At 34.1% G+C, this 23,878-nt stretch overlaps 1 protein-coding gene across 1 annotated transcript in view; it reads right to left on the reverse strand.

Annotated features, from left to right (window-relative positions):
* LOC131937558 (dynein axonemal heavy chain 3) overlaps positions 1-23,878 on the reverse strand; it is a 55,724-nt gene that overhangs the window by 1,299 nt on the left and 30,547 nt on the right. The window contains exons 2-21 of the mRNA XM_059295088.1: positions 17,905-17,997; positions 17,177-17,345; positions 16,486-16,591; positions 12,382-12,536; positions 7,293-7,487; positions 6,794-6,977; positions 6,491-6,629; positions 5,426-5,530; positions 4,962-5,092; positions 4,516-4,711; positions 3,959-4,165; positions 3,609-3,746; positions 3,117-3,232; positions 2,627-2,831; positions 2,153-2,356; positions 1,729-1,859; positions 1,313-1,508; positions 970-1,164; positions 387-575; positions 130-189 (exon numbers count right to left, since the gene is read on the reverse strand). Coding sequence (XP_059151071.1) covers positions 130-189; positions 387-575; positions 970-1,164; positions 1,313-1,508; positions 1,729-1,859; positions 2,153-2,356; positions 2,627-2,831; positions 3,117-3,232; positions 3,609-3,746; positions 3,959-4,165; positions 4,516-4,711; positions 4,962-5,092; positions 5,426-5,530; positions 6,491-6,629; positions 6,794-6,977; positions 7,293-7,487; positions 12,382-12,536; positions 16,486-16,591; positions 17,177-17,345; positions 17,905-17,997 — 3,114 coding nt within the window. The remainder of the gene's footprint in view (positions 1-129; positions 190-386; positions 576-969; positions 1,165-1,312; positions 1,509-1,728; positions 1,860-2,152; positions 2,357-2,626; positions 2,832-3,116; positions 3,233-3,608; positions 3,747-3,958; positions 4,166-4,515; positions 4,712-4,961; positions 5,093-5,425; positions 5,531-6,490; positions 6,630-6,793; positions 6,978-7,292; positions 7,488-12,381; positions 12,537-16,485; positions 16,592-17,176; positions 17,346-17,904; positions 17,998-23,878) is intronic.

Here is a 23,878-nt window from a genome sequence, read left to right on the forward strand (position 1 = left end):
CAAAAAATATTTTCAAAATAATTAAAGGTGTGTCTGGTTTAGGTGTCACATTAAATCCAACCTACAAAAAATATTTTCAAAATAATTAAAGGTGTGTCTGGTTTAGGTGTCACATTAAATCCAACCTACAAAAAATATTTTCAAAACAATTAAAGGTGTGTCTGGTTTAGGTGTCACATTAAATCCAACCTACAAAAAATATTTTCAAAACAATTAAAGGTGTGTGTGTGTGTATTGAGTGTCATATGAAATCCAACCTGCAAAAATTATTTTCAATCTACTTATATTTCAAATATGCTTAATTGTTGGTTTTTTTAAAGTCCTAAAGAAAAAATTAAAATTATATAAATCTAAAAATATCAAGACTTATAAAACCATCTTTTTACCTTCTCACTCATCAAATTCCAATGTCGCTGTTTGATTCCAGGGTTACATAAAGCAGTGATAAGTGGCATATTGATCTTAAACTTCTCAAGTTTGGCTTTGATTGTTGCTGAGGCTCTCATTGGACCTTTAAACTCAGAATGTGCAAACACTTTGGTCAACTTGTATGCAGTACGCCAGAGGTTTTGAACCTGATAAATTAAAAACATATTTTAATAACTGTTTATATGAATAAAAAACAGTACAGTTTGAGTTATAGCAATATATTTATTGAATGTTAGTTGCAGTACAGTTTCAAACATCCTAAACAAAAAGCTGGAAAAAATTTTTTTTAACACATAGAGATTTTATTTCTTTTGTTTCATATTTCACTTTAGCACCCAATTTTGTTTCTTTTACATAGAAATCAATACTTTAAAATCAATATTACAATCATATTACACTTATCATTTTTTAAATAAACAGGAAAAATTGTGAGTATTTTTGTGGTGTAGGTAGTAAAGAAAAATTGGGGTTAAAAAAGAATTCCAGCAAATAGTGTTTTAAAAAATCAGGGCAGAAACTATAACTTTGAATTGAACTCACCCCTTCCTCCACATCTTCAGCATTGACTTCAAGCAGTGGCCCATTCATCCATTTGTCATGGACCTGGTGGAAAGTCACTGCTGTTGACCACAGCTTTTCATAAGGCTCTTTACGAGCAGCAATATCCTCAATCTGATGATATTCTGTCTGTGTGTCTAGTGCAAGCATCTGCTCCTCCACATTGATTTTTAACTTCTATAAAACAAATGAACTATTTTAATAAAAATATACTATAATGTGTGCAGCATTAATTTAAATAATTTTTTTAAAAATAGTTCAAGTTTTTGTGAATGTTTTTTATAATCTCACATCACTAGATGGTTGTTTACCTGTATAGACTTACCTCTTCTTTAAAAAGTTCAAGTTTCTGTGAAATGTCCTCTAGCTCAGCCACATATTTGTCTGCCTCTGACATGCGATCTTTGGTGCCAAAATCTTTAACTTTCTTCACATATTCCTCAAGTAAACTTTCAAACTGCTTCTTCTTTTCTTTCAACTTATTACATGCCAGATCATGTTCTCTTTGCAGTTTATTCTCTCTAGACAGTCAATAAATAGTTTAGCAACAGTTACAGGGGGATATTTTATTTATACTTTAAATGTTGGGTATTGTTTCAATTTTAGTGTTGAACAAAATGGAGCTTGTACAACAGATAAAATATATAAAATAATTGCAAAACTAGTTGTATTATTTCTGTAGAATATAATGAAAAACTAGATAAGTTTCAAAGTTGATGGTAAAAATAAAACAAAACTTACGCATTCCTGACAATAGGACCAATGCGTCCAGGCCAAGTGAATGTGGTGTTGTTAACAGTGATGTCCTCCTTAGGTAGGTAAGCATACTCCATGAGAAACATCATGTTATCTACTGCTATCTCAAGCTTGTTCTAACAGACAGAAGGTCATTACAATTAACATGTTAAAAATTGTTTTCAACTCTGAAACTTTGTATTCAAGTTAATTTAACTAATTTCAAACACTTTTTTTTTTTACATTTTTTTATGGTTAATTCTGATATTTGTAAAACTAGATAAAATTGAAATAAATTAAAGATTTGTTGATACAAAAACAAAAGATTAAATTAAAAATATGCTATAGTAAAATGTTAAGCACTAAGCATTACAGATAGATGAGTGTTTGCATGAAGTAAAAAATACCAAGTGCAAATGTAGAGCCTGACCTTGAGCTGTAGAAGTTCTCCAACTTTTAAGTTCTCCACATAATCTTGTAGCTGGACAAGCTCATGTGTGTTCTCAGCCTGGTAGGAGCTTTTCTTCACTATAACGTCATACTGGGAGCAAATCTGACGGTTAAACTTGCTGCTCATGTCTGTAATCTTTTTTACCATGGTGTCAATATGTTTCCTCGCTGTTTCAACAAGCCACTATTTGGTTTAAAAATATGGTTGAATAATCAACATTCATTTTTTTTTACTTTGGTAATATTGAAAGAATTAAACTCTAAACAATATAGTATCATTTTTTTTAAAACTTTTATTTTACAAAACCCAAAATTTTATAACAATTTGTCTTTTAGGTATACATAATCAAAATATTTGTACACTGTAATGTAACTTATCTAAGTGTAAATTGATTTTTTCAAAATAAAAATGTACATTACCAATGATAAGAGAAAAAAATGTGCAACTACAAACCTTGTTTACATTTGTACAGTCAAGTAGAAAAAAATGCATAGGTACGTAGACAGGTAAAGATCCCACTTCCCAAGCCATCTTTTTCAACCTCTCAATGGCTTGTACATATTCTTTCAATGGATGCTCCCTACTGATAAATTTCTGTACCTTGCTCTCTGTTTCTTTGGTAAATAAATACTTGTATGGTTCATATACTGATCTGTACCTAAATTTCAAAATAAAGGTTAAAATTTAAATGTTACATGATGTATTATAAAACAAAAACATTATTAAAAAATTATATATATTTAAACATGCGTGTATTTAAAAATTTGAATGTCAGTTTTACATGGTACACGACCCGTCTAATCATTTATTTATGAATTTTAAAAATGATAAACTATCATTATGCCTTTTATGAATTTTGCCAAAAGTATACCAGACAACAAAATACATAGAGTTATTTTAAAAATTCATTGTCATAATCAATTTTGTCTTGGTTTAGGCTTACTTCTTTGGCCCATGGCCATTGGCCAGAACAATAGTTCTAATTTTGTCTTTGGCATTTTCAACCACCTCCTCACCAATCTCAACAGATAAAATCATCTTGGGCTCCAGTTCTTCAACCTATAAAAGTGGTGATCACAAACATTTTCTCAAATAAGCCTGACATTCATAACACATGCTTAATTTTTTGTTCTCCCACTAAGTGGCTTTAAACAACATAGTAATCATCTTAAACAGGATTTCCTCAAGGAAAGAAGGGTTTCACTGTGCTTACTAAAGACATTTATACACAGTACTGTTTAAATTATCATAATAATGTTTTAAATTACAATAATGTTTCAAATGCACTGAACATAATTATATGTATGTAAGCTTCAGGTAGTATAAAGTCAATAAAGAGAAAATGTATGTAAGCTATTTACTTTTAATTTCATGCAGATTATGCTAAGAAAATTAACTCTTTATAAGCTGTATTATATTAGACCAGCTGACTTACACCTTGGAAGAGTTTATGTTCAAGTCGCGTAAGATGTCGGACACTCAGCACCATGGTATCAATGATCAGGGAGAAAAAATCACAAACATCAGGAAAATTTGGAGTAAATTGTAGGGATGAGTTTTCAAGTTCCTCTTCCTGAAAATAAAATATGTAAACACAAAAATTTGTAACTTTGCTTGTAAATAATGACATTTTTGTTTTAAACTGCTTATTGGGGCATTAAATTAAATGAAAAATGTATGTTTATATAAATTTGTATAAATAACATAAATTATGTATTATAGATTTTAAAATTCAGAACTGATTTGCCTTCATCAATCAAAATATTTGTAATAATGCGCAATCACCAGAAAAATAGTGACAGGGTGAATAACATAAGACAGCCCGAGTCCATCCATAATGCTGTAGTCACCCTCATACAGGTTCCCATCATGGTAACACTCAACCAAGTCTACCAGATCCTGGAGTGAGGTCTCCACACACTTTCGCAATAGGCCTGACATCAATGATGCTACACAGTTGAAGAAATGATCCATCATTTGTATTCTGGCCTCCTGCAAAAAGAAAATTAATTAATATTGAAGTTTGACAAAGAAAATACTTGAAGTATTATAGTTATCGGTAATAAAGCTATACTTTTCTATCCATATTTTAGGTGACCAAATAAGTTTTATGGCACAGCAGTAACAGAAAAAGAAAGTTTACAAATTGTGTTTACTCAAACAAGATTTTTTTTTAAAAATTGATTCACATCTTGTCTATCTCTCAGGTTGTAATAAGTAAAAAAAATTTCAGTACTTATGTTTATTGGAATATTGCAAACATTTTTCAACCACAACACTACACCAAACTAAAAATCTATTTTTAAAGAACACAACTTAAGATTTTGTCAAGATATTTGAACCTTGTCTGCTGGCATCCATGCTTCGACTTCATCTCGCAGTTGGTCAATCAACTCACAGCATTCGTTCAGCCAGACATTCTCAAGTACGGCTGCTGCTGCCTTACTGGAGTCTTGCACATGTTTGAGGAAAGTTTCCATGGTAACCGGCATTATGGCACGAAGACCAGGTATATCAACCAATCGCAACGTCTTATATCTTAAATTAATGAAAGAGTTATAGCTACTAATAATATCACCAATTTTTCAAAATACTATTATTTCTTATCATTTTCATAAATGTGATACTTTGGAATAGGTTGTTTCCCTTACCTAGTAGTAAATGAGTTAAATTAAATTTATTTATATCCTTTGACTCGTACTTTATGCCACCAATCCTACCACTTAACCTAAACTAGAAGTAAAAATAAAAAATAAAATAGCTGAAATGCTAAATTATAAACTTTTACCTCTGGTGAAATTCATAGAGTATTCGCCTCATGACTGGATGGGTAATAAATAAATTTTTCCGTAGAAAATTTCTGGACCTGTCCACACTTTCATGCCATGGAAACCCATCTCTGCCTGCCAGATGGGAGGGCTATCAAAGAAGATAATAAGGGGTTAGCACTGCCTTCATTTTGGTCATTTTTTCTTTATTTAGTACTGTTCTTTAAAAAGTAACAAACTACTCTATTTGTTTAACATGGAGCTAATATGTTTACTGTGGAACTACTCTATCTGTTTAATATGGAATTACTCTAATTAATGTGAAACTAATCTATCTGATGTTGACTTACCCTATCTGTTTAATGTGAAACTACTCTATATGTTTAATGTGAAACTACACTATTTGTATAATGTGAAACTACTCTATTTGTTCAATATGAAACTACTCTATCTGTTTAATGTGCAAGTCATTTGGGTTACCTACCTTGTGAGGCATAGGCAAGCCTAACCTCTCTTGTTCAGCTGGGTCTAGAAGAACATAGTCCAATATTGCCCTTCTCACAGAAGCTTTATAATCATTATCTACCTCCTTTTATGTTTTAGGAAAAAATGAAAGAATCATGTCAATATTTAATGGTACATTATATATTCATTAGTAATAGAAACAAAAATAATTTCAAATTCTAATTCCCCATAGAATGCAGTTTATATTAAATTTTTTAGCGCAATTTCCATTCTGGAGAATTGCGTTTATTAACTCGTCATTTCTGGGAATGGATGGATGAATGAATGTATGAATGTATGGATGTATGGATGAATGTGTGTCCGGGCTTTAAGTCGTATCTCCTCCTCAACGAAGCAATATCGATGACTAGTTCCAAAAGCAAATATGTTAAGCAAGTTACGAGGATGAACATAGGCCATAAAAATTACGGGTTTCTTTCATGGATTTCCCGGAAAAGCCAAAAAACCTCGAATAAATGCAGTTTTTGGCCCATATCTCGGCAACCAGACCACTAAGCGACTTGAAACATGTACAAATCGATTCCTGCCATAATTTAGAACAATATTGCCGAAGAAAGTTTTCAAAAATATCCTTTCGTTCGGTCACAAAAAAAATTTTGAATTAATTAAAATTTGGACCGAATTAGTAGGCATTTTTTCCAACCACACCACACGCGTCATCACGTTCAATAGCTGCGCCATCGCGTTCCATGGCTGCGCCATCACGTTCAGTAGGCGCGCAATGGTTTTTAGTCATGTAACTCTATTGTAAATAAAACATGTAAAATACTGAAAAAAATTAATAAAAAACGTTTTAATAACTAACCAATGGTTTTACTAACCCTGCTCTTGATTTACGCTACGACAGAGCTATTTTTAGATAACATAAGGAAATTGCGCTAAAATTGTCACTAGACTTTTTAATTACCTTGTTTTAGAAAAAAAGCATGCAGACCTGCAATCATCAAGGTCAGTTTAATGTGTGTTTAGTTAATGTACATTTATTTCTATAATTACTGCCGATTAAATTCTATATAACTTGTACCTTTAGAAATGAGCGTGTTGTCTGTGGAAAGTCCAATCTTAACTTCCTTGGAACAAAGTGGTAAATGCCTTCAAGAGTTTCCTTAGTAATGGGCCCAACCATACTTGGATCTATTGCTTTTTCTGCTAGTTGGTAATATCTATGGAATATAATGTGACAACAACTACGATTTAAGTAGCTATATTTATTTTATCGAGCAATATGACATAAATTTATAAATCAATATCATGTCCCCAGCTGTAATTTCAAATCTATACTTTTAAAAAAAAAGGTATTAACTCTGGATTAAAGAGACTGGATTACCTTTCTTTGTCTTCTGGTTCTGGGGTTGCAGCTCGCGATAGCCCATGTGTGGAGAAATACCAGGGTGGAAATTCAATTTCTAAACACTCCAAAGTTTCTTTGTCATGAAATGGACTAACTCTGCAGCCTTCTTCATAGCCTGATTCATTCTGATTATCTTTCTCTGAGTTATAAACAGCTGTTTCTATTGATAGAAATATTTTACATAAATTTTAATACTGTTTATTAAAGCAAACATTTTTATTTGAATTGCTAATAACAGTGGGCTTCGTTTTGTATTTAGAGATGGAAAAATTTTAATATTTCTAAAACTGATTCTACAGTAAATATGTCTAAAATTTAAATTACTTATTATTTAATATTTAAACTCATTAAACCCAGCCTTACAAAATTTATAAGGCAACAAAGCATAATTCAACTTTTTAAAAATAATGTAAAAATCTGATTTAATTATTAAATTTGATTAATGCTTGATAATATAAAGAAACAAGATAATAACCTGAAATTTCATGTTCTGATAAATTCTCCATTTCATGTGAAAAACCATTTAAACTTTGTGTCAGGGGAAGAGCACTCTCACTGTTACTACCTAACTCTGATCTCAGATAAGAGCTTTCAACACCATCTTTTTCAACCCAGCTTGCCAATGTTTCATCCTCCTCCTGTATCCTACTCCCTTCATCCACTTCATGCCCTTCAGATTTTTAAAAGATTGATAACATAAAAAAAAATTATTATGAACTAATTTATCAGGGCTTTTGAAAAAATAAGTATTTGTATTTTATTTTTAAAAAAAGCTTTAACGCCCACTGATGGTTCTTTCACATAAAAAATTCTTCAGTTTATCTAAAGAGTAGTATACAATTGTAGAACTTGAAAAATGCAATCCAACAAGTCCAATATTAATATAGCTGAAGTAGTTACAAAAATAAAAATTTAGTGTTGAAAATTTCATACAAAAAAAAACACGAAAAAATATTAAATTTAAAACTTAAATTTTGTCCTTTTTTTCTCAAGCAAAATAGAAAATACATAATTATTAAAACGGTTTTTGTGTGCTTGTTCTTAAATTCATTGTACTACATTGAAATAAAAGTATTTTTATTTGTATGTTTGTTAAATGATAATTATTGTTTGTTTTATGTAATTATAATTACAAGATGCTGTTTTTAGAATTGGAAAGGAAGGTTTTATGCATTAGTATTTTGTCTTTTTGGAAACAATATTGTCTAGATTTCTATATCAAAATATAAGGTATTTCAAGTGCTAATAGAGAATGTACGGGTTAATTTTTTTAAATGGTATGGATATAAATTTTAGACTACAGCCTTAGAAAAATTAGAAAAGGGATGATTTTAGTAACCATAACAGTAAAGCAAAAATAAAATCTGATTACATATCTGAGATAAAAAAAAAATATTATTGCTAATTTGTTTGTACTATGTAATTATTGTTCTATCTTCAGCTAATAGTTACTAATTTAGTTGTATCAGCTTCAGTTTAAAAGCTTTAAAAGATATTTTCATTTATATTACAAACCTAAATACAAATTGAATCCCCATGTATGATGTCAGCAAGTAGTTGCCATTCTCACTCTCTCACTTTCAGCCCAATATGAGATTATATAAATGCTATCCCATTGCTTATTGTTGCTGATTTTTTTGTGTCAAAAACTTGACCCAGTACACAACAGATGTATCATCCTGAATCCTTGTATGTTTCAAAATTTTCTGACACAATGAAGGATCACTCCTCAGTAATAAGTCAACCAGATCTTTCTCTGGGTCTTTTACTGCTTTGAATATTTCCTGTTAGTATCTTATAGATGGATGCTGGATGGAAGCTTTCACTTGCTTTTTTGTTCTCATTTGCAGCTTGTCTTCTACTTTCCTTTTTTTTTGCCTTTTACTAACTTCCTCGGCTATTTTACATTTTTGTATTGTGCTCTCCTTCTGGGCACCTTTTCTGATTGCAAACTGGATAAGTTCTTCCTGTTTTACAATAGGTTACTCATCAAGCCAATCTAGTGTTTATTTACATTGTTGTTTTGCCAAGCTGCATTAGGAGCCCATCTCCAAAGAGCATCAATCATCCCTAGAGCTCTCTCAGATGCTATGTTGTGTGGACCTGTTGATTTGTTGATTTGGTATCATCAAGCTTTTGGGATGTCACCTGTGTAGTCCTTCCCTCAAAGTATGGTTGCTCACAACCCAACAGAGCAAATCTATAAGAATGATAGACAGTGGATAATTTGGAAGATCTTTCCTAATGCTCTGATAAGCTTGCAATAAGCTGTGAAAGGTTTTTCAAGTAAGTCTTTGTTTGAAGTCCAAAGTATATCTACATGTTGGATGTACATTTCAGTGTTGTTGAGGCATTGTTTGAGATAAGGTACAACATCTAGGTTAGACTTGCAGTCCACATTGGCATAGATCTTTGTCATCAATGCTGTGATAGTGATACAACAACAAGGTTCAGGCGTCCTCAGATATGTGTTTGCACCAGTATTTACTCATCAATCAAATGTATTCCTGGAACTTTTCTCTATGCCTCCCATTTGGAAAATGATATGCAGCATGTTGCCTACATATCTAAGGAACATGTTCTGTGCTGCCTTTTGTCCTCGTAGGAAGGTCTTTAACCCTTGTGGGTTTCCTTTATCTTTGTATCTCGTTGGAGATCTGTTGCATGATCTTCACAACAACACTTTTTGCTATACAAGCCCATCCTTGCCCAAAATTTTTCATCAAATTGAACATTATTTGCAACACCATCCAAAGGATGAATGTTGCAGATTAGTTCTTACAGATTGATGTCCAGATGTGTTTCTAAAACCTCAACCATAGCAAGGTTGATTGGTGCTCAGTCTGTTAGGGTACTTTTTTGAGGTTGTCTGCGCAGGTGTCCCTTAGGTTGTTAATTGTATTGATGATTGGGGTTACATAATCAGTTGTTATCCCACCTGGTAACTCACCTGTAACAACAGATACAAGATTTGTTGGAGAAAAGGACAGGTGTATTTGATGTATGTGACTGCCTGCCTTCGTTGTAGCATCCCAGGATAAAGTGGCTCCTTCAAGTTGATTAATTTCTCCCCAGCTTGCAACATACTCAGTGCCCCAATCTCATGCAACATTCTTGCTACTTGATTACACTGAGGCAGACATGATAGTTCTTTCTGCCACAACACCTTCATACTGTACCTTATTAGTTGGCCTACATTTCAAATGGGTTCTTGAGACAAAATTAGATAGTAAATAACTTTCCTAACTGGCAAGCTGTCAGTTTTCTTATCTTTCATTGTATGGATTTTGTCAGGGTATTTTTCATCTCTTTCTGCCATTATAGTCTGGTCTAATTCCATGACTGCAGTATTATTTTAAAGCTCTCCATTTCTGGCTTATAATACTTCCAGCTGCTTTTGTTATTGTCTCATTTGCACGTTTTAGCTGAATTATCAGGTTTTTTATTTTCTGGAATTTTTTTGTTTGTAGGCTGAATTTTTAGGATTGTGTTAGACTTCCTCAGTTGCCTTCTGTCTTGGCATAATTTACTTACCATGTTCTTTTCCAGCTGTAATCTCTTCATCTTCAAATTAAACAAATCCATATTTTGTTCTCGTAGACATGAACCTAAGTTAAATTTGTCTTTAAAATTTTTAGACAGCATTACTCTTACAATTAGGACAATTATGTCTAAAATATTTTTTGCCTTCTGAAGGTAGTTCATCCATTTGGTACATTCAAAGTTCTTTGTTGACTGTGTTAGTTCTAATGCGTTGAATGGGGTCTTATTCATTTTCTTCAGTTGATACATCATGCTCAGGACTGAAACGTTCCTCTGCTGGTAAAGACTTTAATTGTTCACTGCTGGGGAAGTCGTACATTTCTTCCCAGTTACTAGAGTTTTTTCTTCTGTTTCTGAGTTTTTGAAATGGTTTTTGTTGCTGTTACATGAATGTTGTTATCATGGATTTTGAAGCCAATTCTCTCTTCTATCAATCTCTTAATCTTTGCCAATCCTCTTTTTTTGCCTCCTCCTTCTAAAAACAATCTAAAAATATGTCCTTTCTTCCATCAAAATGAACCTTGAGCATAGCTATAAGCATTTGATATATGAAGATCTAGTTATGCTTCTTAATAGTGAAAAACTCCAAGCTATATGTTATTACAACATATTTTTTAGTCAACTAGGCCAGAAAAAAAGTATTAAAACAAGTAGCACAATTACACTTAGGCCAGTTTGGGCCTTAGAGGCTATAAGTACTAGTTTTTAATTTCTTAGCCTTATACACAAATGAACACTAACTAGATCAAGTAATTTATACTAATTTAGGCTATAATGTATGTGTGTGTGTATATATATATATATATATATATATATATATATATATATATATATATATATATATATATATATATATATATATATATATATATATATATATGTATATGTATATGTATGTATATATATATATATATAAATGTATGTATATATATATATATATATATGTATATATATATATATATATGTATATATGTATATATATATATATATATATATATATATATATGTATATATATATATATATATATGTATATATATATATATATATATGTATATATGTATATATATATATATATATATACATATACATATATATATATATATATATATATATATATATATATATATATATATATATATATATATATATATATATATATATATATATATATATATATATATATATATGTATGTATATATGTATATATATTTACTTTAGAAACAGACTAAAATTAAATTATAAAATTAATTATTCCAACAAAACAAAGTGCAAACTTTGAATTAAAACAATCTCAATCTGAACCTCAAAACAGTAACAGGTAACTGAAAAATTAACAAACACTTTGCCCGTTAAAAAATAATGTAACCCTTTGTTAGTGGAAACTGTAGTAACTATCGATGCTTTTTCCGCCGGTTGTTTCTATAGCAGATGAGCAAGTTTAGTGCAATGCTGCTCCTGACCAAGTGACAAATGTTACATAAATTATACTGATACATTTTATTAGTACATTTTAAAAGATAAATGGATGGCACAAATGCAGTTAAAGTATAAATCTAAATTTTGTACAAAAATATAAATGTCTTTTCACAAATAAACGCTGGTTTCACAAAATCACGTCCGCCCATAATTATTTTTAACAACTTATCTGCCATTTCACAATCTATCAAGTACAGCTAACATCAAACTGAGTTACAGGTATGTTTTGGCAAGAAAGCTATTTTAAGTAACAGTGCTGGAAAACAATAGCAAAAAAATTAACTAAGAAGTGGGCTTAAAATGTGTGTCAGAGGTATTAATTAAACTAGCAAGTTGAGACTAACTAGTTCTTAAGCCTTCCTTAAATGTGTACAGAAGTTTAAAACATAACTTTCAAAATATCACATTTTCTTTAAAATGACATCATTCTATTTGTATAGTCAAGGCTGAATAAAGTAGCTAAATCTTCTACTATTGAATACTATTTTATTTGTTTATATGTAAAAACCTACAATAACAAGTTTTGTAAAATAAAGTAATTCACCATTGCTCAATTTATCAGTGCTTGTTGTTAGTCCATTGATGGGTGGTAGGATGAGACTAGGTGTTTGTGATCTGTTACTGGCTGGAACAGCATCTCCATATTCACTCACTACTTTGTAGCTTAAAGCATCCACAAGTATAGAACTGCCTGAACTGCTGTTGGTAAAATGAATAGCCTAAATAATCAAATGTTCATATATATATATATATATATATATATATATATATATATATATATATATATATATATATATATATATATATATATATATATATATATATATATATATATATATATATATATATATAAATAATAATAATAATAATGAAAACACGATCACAACTTAGTCTAGATAGAACATTGGCCAGTACGTCCTGGCCAGTGCTAAGTTCTTCGGGCTTCGGCCAAGAGAGCGGGCTATAGCCAAGAGAGCGAGCTTTGGCCACACTTTGGGCTTTGACAGTAATATATATATATATATATATATATATATATATATATATATATATATATATATATATATATATATATATATATATATATATATATATATATATATATATATATATATATATATATATATATATATATATATATATATATACATATAAGTTTCTATGTATGTGTTTGAGTGTGCATGTGAGTGTGTTTGAGAGTTGAGTGTTAAGTAAATATTTAATATATCCCAGACATGAGAGGGGGACAGTAGTGTAGTTGTTCATCTGATTCTGAGACCTCAACTTCTAAAGGGTGAGTTCTATGCCATCAGGTTCCCTATCAGAGACTATGGCTTTCATTGATAGAAACTATCAAAAACTTAATACATAGAAGAATAGATTATAGATCTAATACATATTAATTATTATCTAAGTTAAGTGCAGTATTAAAAATAAAGTATTATTTTATAAATTATTCAGCTTAATTAATTATTTAATATAACTTTATAACTGATGGAGAAAAAACACATTCTGTCAAAAAAGATCATCATACCATAATGATAATAATGAACATTATGACATAAAGAAATGGCGATCAGCGTATGAAAGCAGAAAACATTATTTACTTACTAGATCTAGATCTGGAAAGAGTTGCTGAGGTGTGAGATGATGAAGGGCTTGGAGAAACGGGCGGGGCTATTGAAGCAAAGGGATCAGGAAATTCAAATGTTTCGCTAATGGAAGGAATGACAGTGAAAGAATTTATCGGGGTGGAGCGAGTTGCTGAGGTGTGAGATGATGAAGGGAGTGGAGAATCAGACAAGACAGTTGACACAGAGGGAGTTTGGCCTTCAAGTGAGTAGTCCGCTAATGGGGCATCACCCGACAAGTAAACTTCACTTGGGCCGAATTTGCCGGACATCAATACTTTGTTGGGGTTGAATGGGTAAATCCCCGCAGCCATAAAACTTTTTGATGCGTTGTTTGGCGTTGCAGCTTTTGTCCACACAGGTTTCAACACCTTCCCGAAGCTTTCAAGGTTGACTCCTTCACCAGTGGCCCACATGTGTTCGCGAGCAGCATCCGTCCAGGAGCGTTTTATTGAACCAAAGAAAGCCTGGTCAAGTGGTTGTATGAGGTGGCTAGTGTGAGGCAGCAGACAATACAGGATTATGCCATTTTCAGCACAGAGCTCCAGTGTTTCCAAAAGAGATGTGTGGCTCGTATGTCCATCGACCAGCAACAAAACCGGCTTTGGTAGGTTGACTATTGAGGGTAAAAAGCAATCCCTTATCCAGATGTGAAAAATGCTGGCAGTAATCCAGCCATTGTCGGAAACCTGTAGGTATGCCTCAGGAAAGTCCTGTAGCAGGTTCTTGTTAGATATCCTTTTATAAGGAAAAATTAACAAAGGCTGGATATATTGCCCAGAGGCACTGGCACATGCTAGCACTGTCACTTGGGTCTTGTTATTGGATGCGACATTGTACACATGTTTAGCCCCTTTGCATGCAACAATTTTTCGACTCTTAACATCGAAGGAAAAACCCTGTCTCATCAGCATTAAAAGTTCTTTCTGGGCTGTCTAGTATTGCTTCGTCTTGTTCCACAATAGACCCCTTTAGGTTTTTAAACCATTTCTCAACAGCTTGAGGGGGTATGACTGCCCTTTCTCTTCCTAAGGACATCGGGGTCCTCCGGGATAGGTTTGGATGGCGCCGAAGAAATCCTGTCAGCCATTTGTATCCCGGCATTTTTACTTCTTTGTCTGTCCTCTTCTGACATATCGCTCGGGCTGTTTCACTCACCTTTTCATTCGTCTTACCAAAGCCTCTATCGGCCAGCTTAATCAACCATTTTTCTAGGTTGGTCTCCTCCTTGCTGGTGAGGAGGGTGTTTTCCTTTAGGACCAATGGGCTTTTCCCATGGACCTTGTCGTGCAGGGTTGTTATTGGAATGCCGAAACTTCTAGCAGCTTGTCTAACTGAAAGTGATCTATTTTTCACACTTTCCACTGCCGCCCTAATTTTTTCTTCACTATGAAAGGTTTTTATTTTACCAGACATATTCAGGATTTTTTGGGCTGATAAATAGGTTTCTAAAAAAACTATTCAAAGATTTTGAAACTGAAGAATAAAAAAATCAAGAAAGGAATATAGTCTAGATTCTAGATATAAAGAATATTATTACAATTAAACACTAGATTCTACATAATAATATAACACCTATTATCATCAATTAGATGGGCCAAATTGATCTTTTTCTATTAAAAAATATTGATAGTCGGAAAACCGACAAAAAAACATAAATCCTCCACCTGAACACCCAAATAAAAAAATAATGGTGAAAGATACAATTTAAACTTTAAACTATACAAAATGTGCTATTTGCTTAAATACTATAAGTATAATATGAATTCAGTTAGCAACTATAGAAAATCCTGGCACAGTTAAAAATAATGTAATTTAGAATCTAGATCTAGATTCTAAATTAGATTTTATTCATTTATAGATTCTAAATTTAGATCTAACTTTCGGTAGATTAGAGCATAGATTTCAGTTTTACACCTAGAATCTAGACTAGATCTGGAAATCTAGATCTAGAATCTAGATCTTATTTTTTTCGCTTTGGTCTTTGGACTCTGCGTAAACCATGTTTATAAAATTCCAACTTCCTCGTTGCATGAAACTTGATCAAACAATTGTATTTCTTAAACTAAAGAGTTCATTTCATGATATGGTCTGCTAGGCCAGGGGTCTCCAAACTTTTCAGTCCGAGGGCCGCATAACCCATCAAATTTCAGTTCGGGGGCCAGTTTCTTCCAGGCATGTCTTTTATTTTTCTGGGCAAAGTTCCTCAGCCATCACCAACAGACGATTTTTCCTTGGACTAAAGGATCTCCGCGGGCCGGATGAGAGGACTTCGCGGGCCGCATCCGGCCCGCGGGCCGTAGTTTGGAGACCCCTGTGCTAGGCTAAAACTCGTAGATCTAGAATCTAGAAGCTTTCATATGCGTAGCTTTAGTCTTCATGTGTTAATTCATTGTATAAAAAAATTAAAAGTAGAATCTAGCTCTAGAATCTAGATCTATATTATTTTCCTTTTTTTAACGCAAGGGCTTCATAACTTGGAAGTGTACTGACCTAGGGAGATGCGGACTAGTGCCACCAGAGAAGGCGAAAAGTTTAGCAGGTTTAGACCTAGAAGCTAGAATATTTTTATTTTTCCTTATTCGGAATATAGAATCTAGAATTAGTATGGGGGAAGGGGGCCTATTATAATCATGCAAAAAAAATCAATATCGAGATTTAGACATCCACCCGAATAGGGAAAATCAAGTTTTCCAATCTTGTCGGTATGTCTTTCTCAGTGGCGTCGCTAGGTCGGGCGTCAACCGGTGCGGCACCTAATAGTGTCAATTCTAGTGTAATTGCCATCCCAACCCATAGTGTTATATACGAATATACGAGATAGTTTTGTGAAGCTTACTTCCGCTTTATTTATCAGGGCAACTGAATGTATGATCTACTTCCTATCCTTATTTTGTCTCAGGTCACGTGAATAGAACTACTTACTATCTTTACATTGCATCGGGTCACGTGAATCTAATGAACAACTTACTATCTTTACATTACATCGGGTCACGTGAATCGAACGAACTACTTACTATCGTCGTTTTTTGTCGGGTGGCAAGCCGCGGTGAGTGTTGGGTGGACTAATTGAACCAGTGGACTTTCTTGGGGTTAGGAAGTAGATTTCTTCAACACTGTAAGCTGGGGAAAATGTTAGAGGAATTTAAAAATAAATCATATACATCCTGGGGGGGGGGGGGGGGGGCTTCCATAAACGACGTCATATTCCAAGGAGTAGGGGGTCGAATTTTTGTGACGATTTGCGACGAAGGGGAGGAGAGGTCATAAAGTATCACGATATACTTTTTTTCTTACAAAGTGAGTATTAGCTGTTATTTCGCGATTTTTTAAAGAAATTGCTGCAAATCTGGGGGGGGGGGGGGGTAGTGGTAAGCTGAGATGTGACGTCTTTGGGTGGATTTCTGGCTTTTCTTGACAATGAGCAGTATGGGGGGGGGGGGGGGCAAAAATCTTTTTAAAAGCGCGACGTCGTTTATTGATGACCCCAATAGAAAAAAATTCATATTCAAATCATACAAATAAACATTTGATATTCGCTTGGTCAAACTGTGTATAAAATGGACAGTAAGCCTACATTAATTTTACAAAATTATATTTTAAATAGCACTATTTCATGTTGTGTTTAGTTTTAGAATCAGTTATAGTTATATCTTTACAGAACACGCAAGTTTAAGTTCTAATTGTTTAACATTTCTCTCTAGTTACCTAGTTTGGTGGACTCGTATATCTGCGAGGTTGTGAAGTTGCGAGCATTAGGGCTGTAGTTGTTCCCTATCGAGTCGCTCACACAGCGCACAAATTTCTTCTCTTTGACCGGAACTGATCTGGTGAACGACCCGTGCTCCACGATCTTTGGTGTGTCGCTAAAGGCAGGCTGGGGGGGAGCAGTTAAATCACATTTGTTAACTCAAATAGAAACAAAATAATAAACGATTAAAGACTTAAAATACAAATAACGATTAGGAATTTTTGTAAACTATTCAAACGATTTAGCAGTTGCAATATAGGCCTGTTTTTAAACAGTGAAATTGGAACAAGCCTAAAGACTGACGCTCAGAGACTTCAAAGAGTTTGCCACACTTCCATGTGTTGTATATCAGATTGAGTTGAAAGTATTGAGCTCCCTTGTTTCCATCTTACAGTCTACAGTTCGTTAAAACTACTAGATTGGTGGCATAATTATTCTACAACGGCAATAAAACACTACCTGTGATACACCGGCGATAAAACTTTACATGGGATACACCGGCGATAAAACTTTACCCGTGATACACCGGCGAAAAAACTTTACCCGTGATACACCGGCGAAAAAACTTTACCCGTGATACACCGGCGAAAAAACTTTACCCGTGATACACCGGAGATAAAACTTTACCTGTGATACACCAGCGATCAAACGTTACACCGACGCTACATAAGAAACCATTTTTTACCTGCGCTGCACTGAGAGGAGGTAGATGTTTGATGGCACTAGGCCGGTGTCTGAGTTCGAATTCATTTGGCTCTGCGATCTTTGTTGCATGGAACTGCAGAAACAAGAGGAGAATAGTTAACAAGTTTTAATTCTTATACAGAGAGGTGACACAAAATAAACATAATGCAGATTGGTGACACAAAATAAACATAACACAGTATTTACACACAATAAACATAATACAGAGAGGTGACACAAAATAAATATAACATAGAGAGGTGACACTAAATAGGCATAATATAGAGGGGTGGCACAAAATAAACATAACACAGTGTTTACACACAATAAACATAATACAGAGTGGTGACACAATATAAACATAATACAGAGAGGTGACACAAAATAAACATAATACATAAGGGTGACACAAAATAAAAAAGAAACTAATGTTATTGTCCAGAAAGACTTTTTTTAAAAATTATTTAGGCCCATTATATCTCAACAAAGCACGTTTCTATACTTTTCACATCGCATTAATGTGTGAGCGATATAACATGTACAGCCATTTCACATGTTTAGCATATTTCACATATCATTTTTAAGTTGTTTGTTAACAAAGCAATCTTTCTTTACAGAAGCTACGTTTTGGATGTTTATAACAAACTTTTTAACACTTTCTCCAATCACTATGAGAAATTGAAATGGTAATTTTTAAAAAAGATGGCGCCGGATGGGCCATGAATTATGTGTGAGACTAGATGACATCAGATGAAGGGCGCTGTATCAGACCCCTCACTGATAATCGAGACTGATAAAGAGAAGGAAACTGCCAGGAAATTTGCCAGAGACAGGACAAAGTAGAAAGAGCTATCTGTGGCGGTCCCCATATATCCTGGGCTTTGAAGGGAAAAGATGATGATGAACAAAATAGAATAATATCAATAAAGAAAATATTTTTTAATTAAACTTTTTTTAAATGTCCAATCTGGCACTGATCTCCTTTAGATAACAACGAGTTTGTTTTTAACCACCAGTGTTTTAATTAAATACCATTCACGCGAAAGTTAGAAAAGCTACTACATATTTAAAAAATTAACATTTAAAAACAACAATTTTAAGGTGTAAATTTTAAAAAGTATCTGACCTCATCCATATTGTTTGTTATTAGCAGATATTTTTCATTTGGGATCATCTATAAATGACGATTTTTACCCCCACCCCCTTCTCCTCCGTCACACATCGTCAAAAAAGCCAGACCCCCTCACCTAAAATAACGTCACCTCAGCCTAGACCCCTCCCCCTCAAAATTGCAGTTGAATTTTTCTTAAAATACGATATTTTTCTAAAATCTTGTCTGAACATAAAGAGTATTTTAATCATGAAAACAGTTATCTAAAAAAAACGCGAAATAACGGCTAAAATTCGTTTTCTAACATTGCTTTTTTACTTTCTCGTATATACGTAGTATAGAGAAAGTATTGTAATCGTGCAAAAAAAAATCGAGATTTTTACAAATCTCGACGTTTTACACCTCACTGATACGGAAAAACATAATTTTGCAATCTTGTCCGTATGTCTGTGTGTGTGTGTGTGTCTGTGTGTCTGTGTGTCCGTGTGTAAACACGATAACTTGAGTACCGTTACAGCTAGGCTGGTGAAATTTCATATATAAGTATTTTATCAAAATCGTAGATCCGTATCAACTTTTGAGCGAATTCCGATAACCGGAAAAGGTACTTTTTCTACTTTGAATTTTTCAAAAGCCTATAACTTGAGTACTATTTCAGATAGATAAATGAAATTTGATATGTAAGTAAAAGAGTTAATTCTCTACCTTCTGTCAAATTTTGAGTAATTTCCGTTGACCGGAAGTACTTATTTACGCTATTTCCGATTTCTCAAAAAACGCATGTAAATTTATAAAGTACTAATAATATTGCGCACTATTATGCGCTTTTTTATTTAGCGTTCACTTGGTGTGCATTTCTTTTTTCTACGAGATTATATTCTATTTTAAGAAATGTGAGTATTTAAAATGGATTAAAAATCATGTCTAGAAGTCTATATCCCGAGTTGCCATCCCCTGTAGTGTTATATTAGAATATTCGAGAAAGTTTAGGGGAGATCACTCCCGGTTTATTTATAATGCAAAAGTGTGGCGCGTCACACCATCTGACCCCCCCCCCCCCTCATGACACACCGTCTCAAAATTACGGACCCCTCACCCCTACGAGTGTTACGTCATTTATGGACGACCCCTTTTAGCTGTTTCCTGTAAATAAAAGGTTCATTATTGGAAGATTTAAAAAGTAGCCCTCTACATTTTTACAATTAAAAAAAAAACCCAAACGTGCTTGCTTTTAATTTTTTTAATGTGTTGTATTCGTGTGTCCCTTTAAAAGGGACACGAGCGTAAACTTAAAAACGTGGGGCACCTATGACATGGTATAATCTTGTCAACTTCCGAGTTGAGATAAGACAACGTCACTAAAGAATTTCTTTTGATAAAGTAATTCCCTTCGCCGCTCCGTGGGCTTACACTGTCAGCCTGTCACGGGTTGCATTTAATATGATTAATTTCTGTCAAACAACTTTTCTAGGCCATATTTGTCTGTTGGGGGTGGTATTAAGTTAGCCAATTATTAAACGTTTATAATTTAAATGAAAGGATTCTTTGACACAATATTTAATACCCTGTCAATTAGCATCACCCATCCAGTGTTTCTTCCAGACTTTTTTCTCCGGGAGGGGGGGGGGGGGCTTGAAATTTCCTGGGGCGGACTAAAATTTCTGGGTGGGGGGGGCGGACACTGTAAAAAGTATATAAATTCAATTTCGTTCGCGGGGGGGGGGGTAGACTTTCTTCGCCCCCCCCCCCCCCCCCCCCCCGCCCTTGAAGAGATGCCTGGAAGAAACTCTGCACCCATCCCAATAAAACCACAATTTTATACTGATTTTTTAGCAGATTCGGACCAAGGCGTGTTCCATTGCTTGATGTGATGAAAAATTTTCAAATACTTAGTCAAACAAATTATCGTTAAAATCAAGTATAAAGATACATTAGAGCAGCTAAATTATAATGTCAGACTTGCTTATATCCCAATGTCCTCCCCTCCGCCTCCCACTCGTCCCACTAGCCCTTCCTCCAACTTTCGTCCGACCATCACCTCCTCAAGAGAGTGGCGTCATCTATGGGAGACAACTTTGTTCGTTAAAAAAGTTAAATTGGTTTTAAACAAATACAAAAACTTTTTTAAAAATAAAACAACGTTTATATTTTATAGTGAAATTCAATGTCGGATTGATGTAATTATTTTAAAAATCTGATCAACAAAATTGATGTTATTGCTTGCGTTAATGCCTGTTAAAAGAAAGACTTCGTGTGTATCGATACCAACCACGAAAGTACCATTTTATTTCAATTAAAAGTAAGGTCACTAGGTTCGACACTTGTTGTGCCGCATACTTCAACCAGCCTTATCTAGTACTCTTGGTCTCAGGAGAAATCTGTCTAAAGTCTGTCTATACGCTAGTCCAATTGTCTAAAGTTTAGTCTATACAATTTCCTAGTCCTATTGTCTAAATTCTGGTCTATACCTTAGTCCAATTGTCTAAAGTTTAGTCTATACAATACCCTAGTCCAATGGTCTAAAGTCTGGTCAATAAATACCCTAGTCCAATTGTCTAAAGTCTAGTCTATACAATACCCTAGTCCAATTGTCTAAAATCTACTCTATTAAATACCTTAGTCCAATTGTCTAAAGTCTGGTCTATACCTTAGTCCCATTGTCTAAAGTCTAGTCCATACATACACTAGTCCAACTGAACTAAGAACTCTATAAATAACTGACTCGACCCAAACAAACAGGTGGAATCCACCGATATTCCTCACCTACCGTGTTGTACCAGCCTGCCCCACCAGTTTAAAAGGTCAATCAATACAAAAGGTTAAGCTTAACTCCCCCACCCGCACCCCTGACCCCCCTTGGCTTGGTATATCAGAGCTTTCTTTACTTCCACTTGAGATTTCTTCCCTATCAATCAATATATATCAATAGATTTTCAGCTATGTCAATGGGTATTGATTTCTTGTATTGGGCGACTCCAAGCCTACTGTTGATCCGTCGTGGTATGGTTGAGTTGGTATTTTAACAAGCCGTTAATGGGTGGGTTTCAGCTGTGTTTGTGATATCCAGCGTTCAAATTCGACTCGGGAACGTCTCTATGATCAATATTTCCCTCTCTTCCCATGGTGTTTTCAATATTTGTCTCTCCTCCCATGGTGCTTTCAATATTTCCCTCTCTTCCCATGGTGCTTTCAATATTTCCCTCTCTTCCCATGGTGCTTTCAATATTTGTCTCTCCTCCCATGGTGCTTTCAATATTTGCATCTCTTCCCATGGTGCTTTCAATATTTGCATCTCTTCCCATGGTGCTTTCAATATTTGCATCTCTTCCCAAGGTGCTTTCAATATTTGCATCTATTCCCATGGTGCTTTCAATATTTGCATCTCTTCCCAAGGTGCTTTCAATATTTGCATCTATTCCCATGGTGCTTTCAATATTTGCATCTCTTCCCATGGTGCTTTCAATATTTGTCTCTCCTCCCATGGTGCTTTCAATATTTCCCTCTCTTCCCATGGTGCTTTCAATATTTCCCTCTCTTCCCATGGTGCTTTCAATATTTGTCTCTCCTCCCATGGTGCTTTCAATATTTGCATCTCTTCCCATGGTGCTTTCAATATTTGCATCTATTCCCATGGTGCTTTCAATATTTGCATCTCTTCCCAAGGTGCTTTCAATATTTGCATCTATTCCCATGGTGCTTTCAATATTTGCATCTCTTCCCATGGTGCTTTCAATATTTGCATCTATTCCCATGGTGCTTTCAATATTTGCATCTATTCCCATGGTGCTTTCAATATTTGCATCTCTTCCCATGGTGCTTTCAATATTTGCATCTATTCCCATGGTGCTTTCAATATTTGCATCTATTCCCATGGTGCTTTCAATATTTGCATCTATTCCCATGGTGCTTTCAATATTTGCATCTCTTCCCATGGTGCTTTCAATATTTGTCTCTCTTCCCATGGTGCTTTCAATATTTGCATCTCTTCCCATGGTGCTTTCAATATTTGCATCTCTTCCCATGGTGCTTTCAATATTTGCATCTCTTCCCATGGTGCTTTCAATATTTGCATCTATTCCCATGGTGCTTTCAATATTTGTCTCTCCTCCCATGGTGCTTTCAATATTTGCATCTCTTCCCATGGTGCTTTCAATATTTGTCTCTCCTCCCATGGTGCTTTCAATATTTGCATCTCTTCCCATGGTGCTTTCAATATTTGCATCTATTCCCATGGTGCTTTCAATATTTGCATCTATTCCCATGGTGCTTTCAATATTTGCATCTATTCCCATGGTGCTTTCAATATTTGCATCTCTTCCCAAGGTGCTTTCAATATTTGCATCTATTCCCATGGTGCTTTCAATATTTGTCTCTCTTCCCATGGTGCTTTCAATATTTGCATCTATTCCCATGGTGCTTTCAATATTTGCATCTCTTCCCAAGGTGCTTTCAATATTTGCATCTATTCCCATGGTGCTTTCAATATTTGTCTCTCTTCCCATGGTGCTTTCAATATTTGCATCTATTCCCATGGTGCTTTCAATATTTGCATCTCTTCCCATGGTGCTTTCAATATTTGCATCTATTCCCATGGTGCTTTCAATATTTGCATCTATTCCCATGGTGCTTTCAATATTTGCATCTATTCCCATGGTGCTTTCAATATTTGCATCTATTCCCATGGTGCTTTCAATATTTGCATCTATTCCCATGGTGCTTTCAATATTTGCATCTATTCCCATGGTGCTTTCAATATTTGTCTCTCTTCCCATGGTGCTTTCAATATTTGTCTCTTCTCCCATGGTGCTTTCAATATTTGCCTCTCCTCCCATGGTGTTTTAAATATTTGTCTCTCCTCCTAATA

This window comes from Physella acuta, unplaced genomic scaffold (assembly GCF_028476545.2).
Source record: "Physella acuta isolate Inbredline_101_S28 unplaced genomic scaffold, ASM2847654v3 ptg000213l, whole genome shotgun sequence".
In the NCBI taxonomy this organism is placed as follows: domain Eukaryota; kingdom Metazoa; phylum Mollusca; class Gastropoda; family Physidae; genus Physella; species Physella acuta.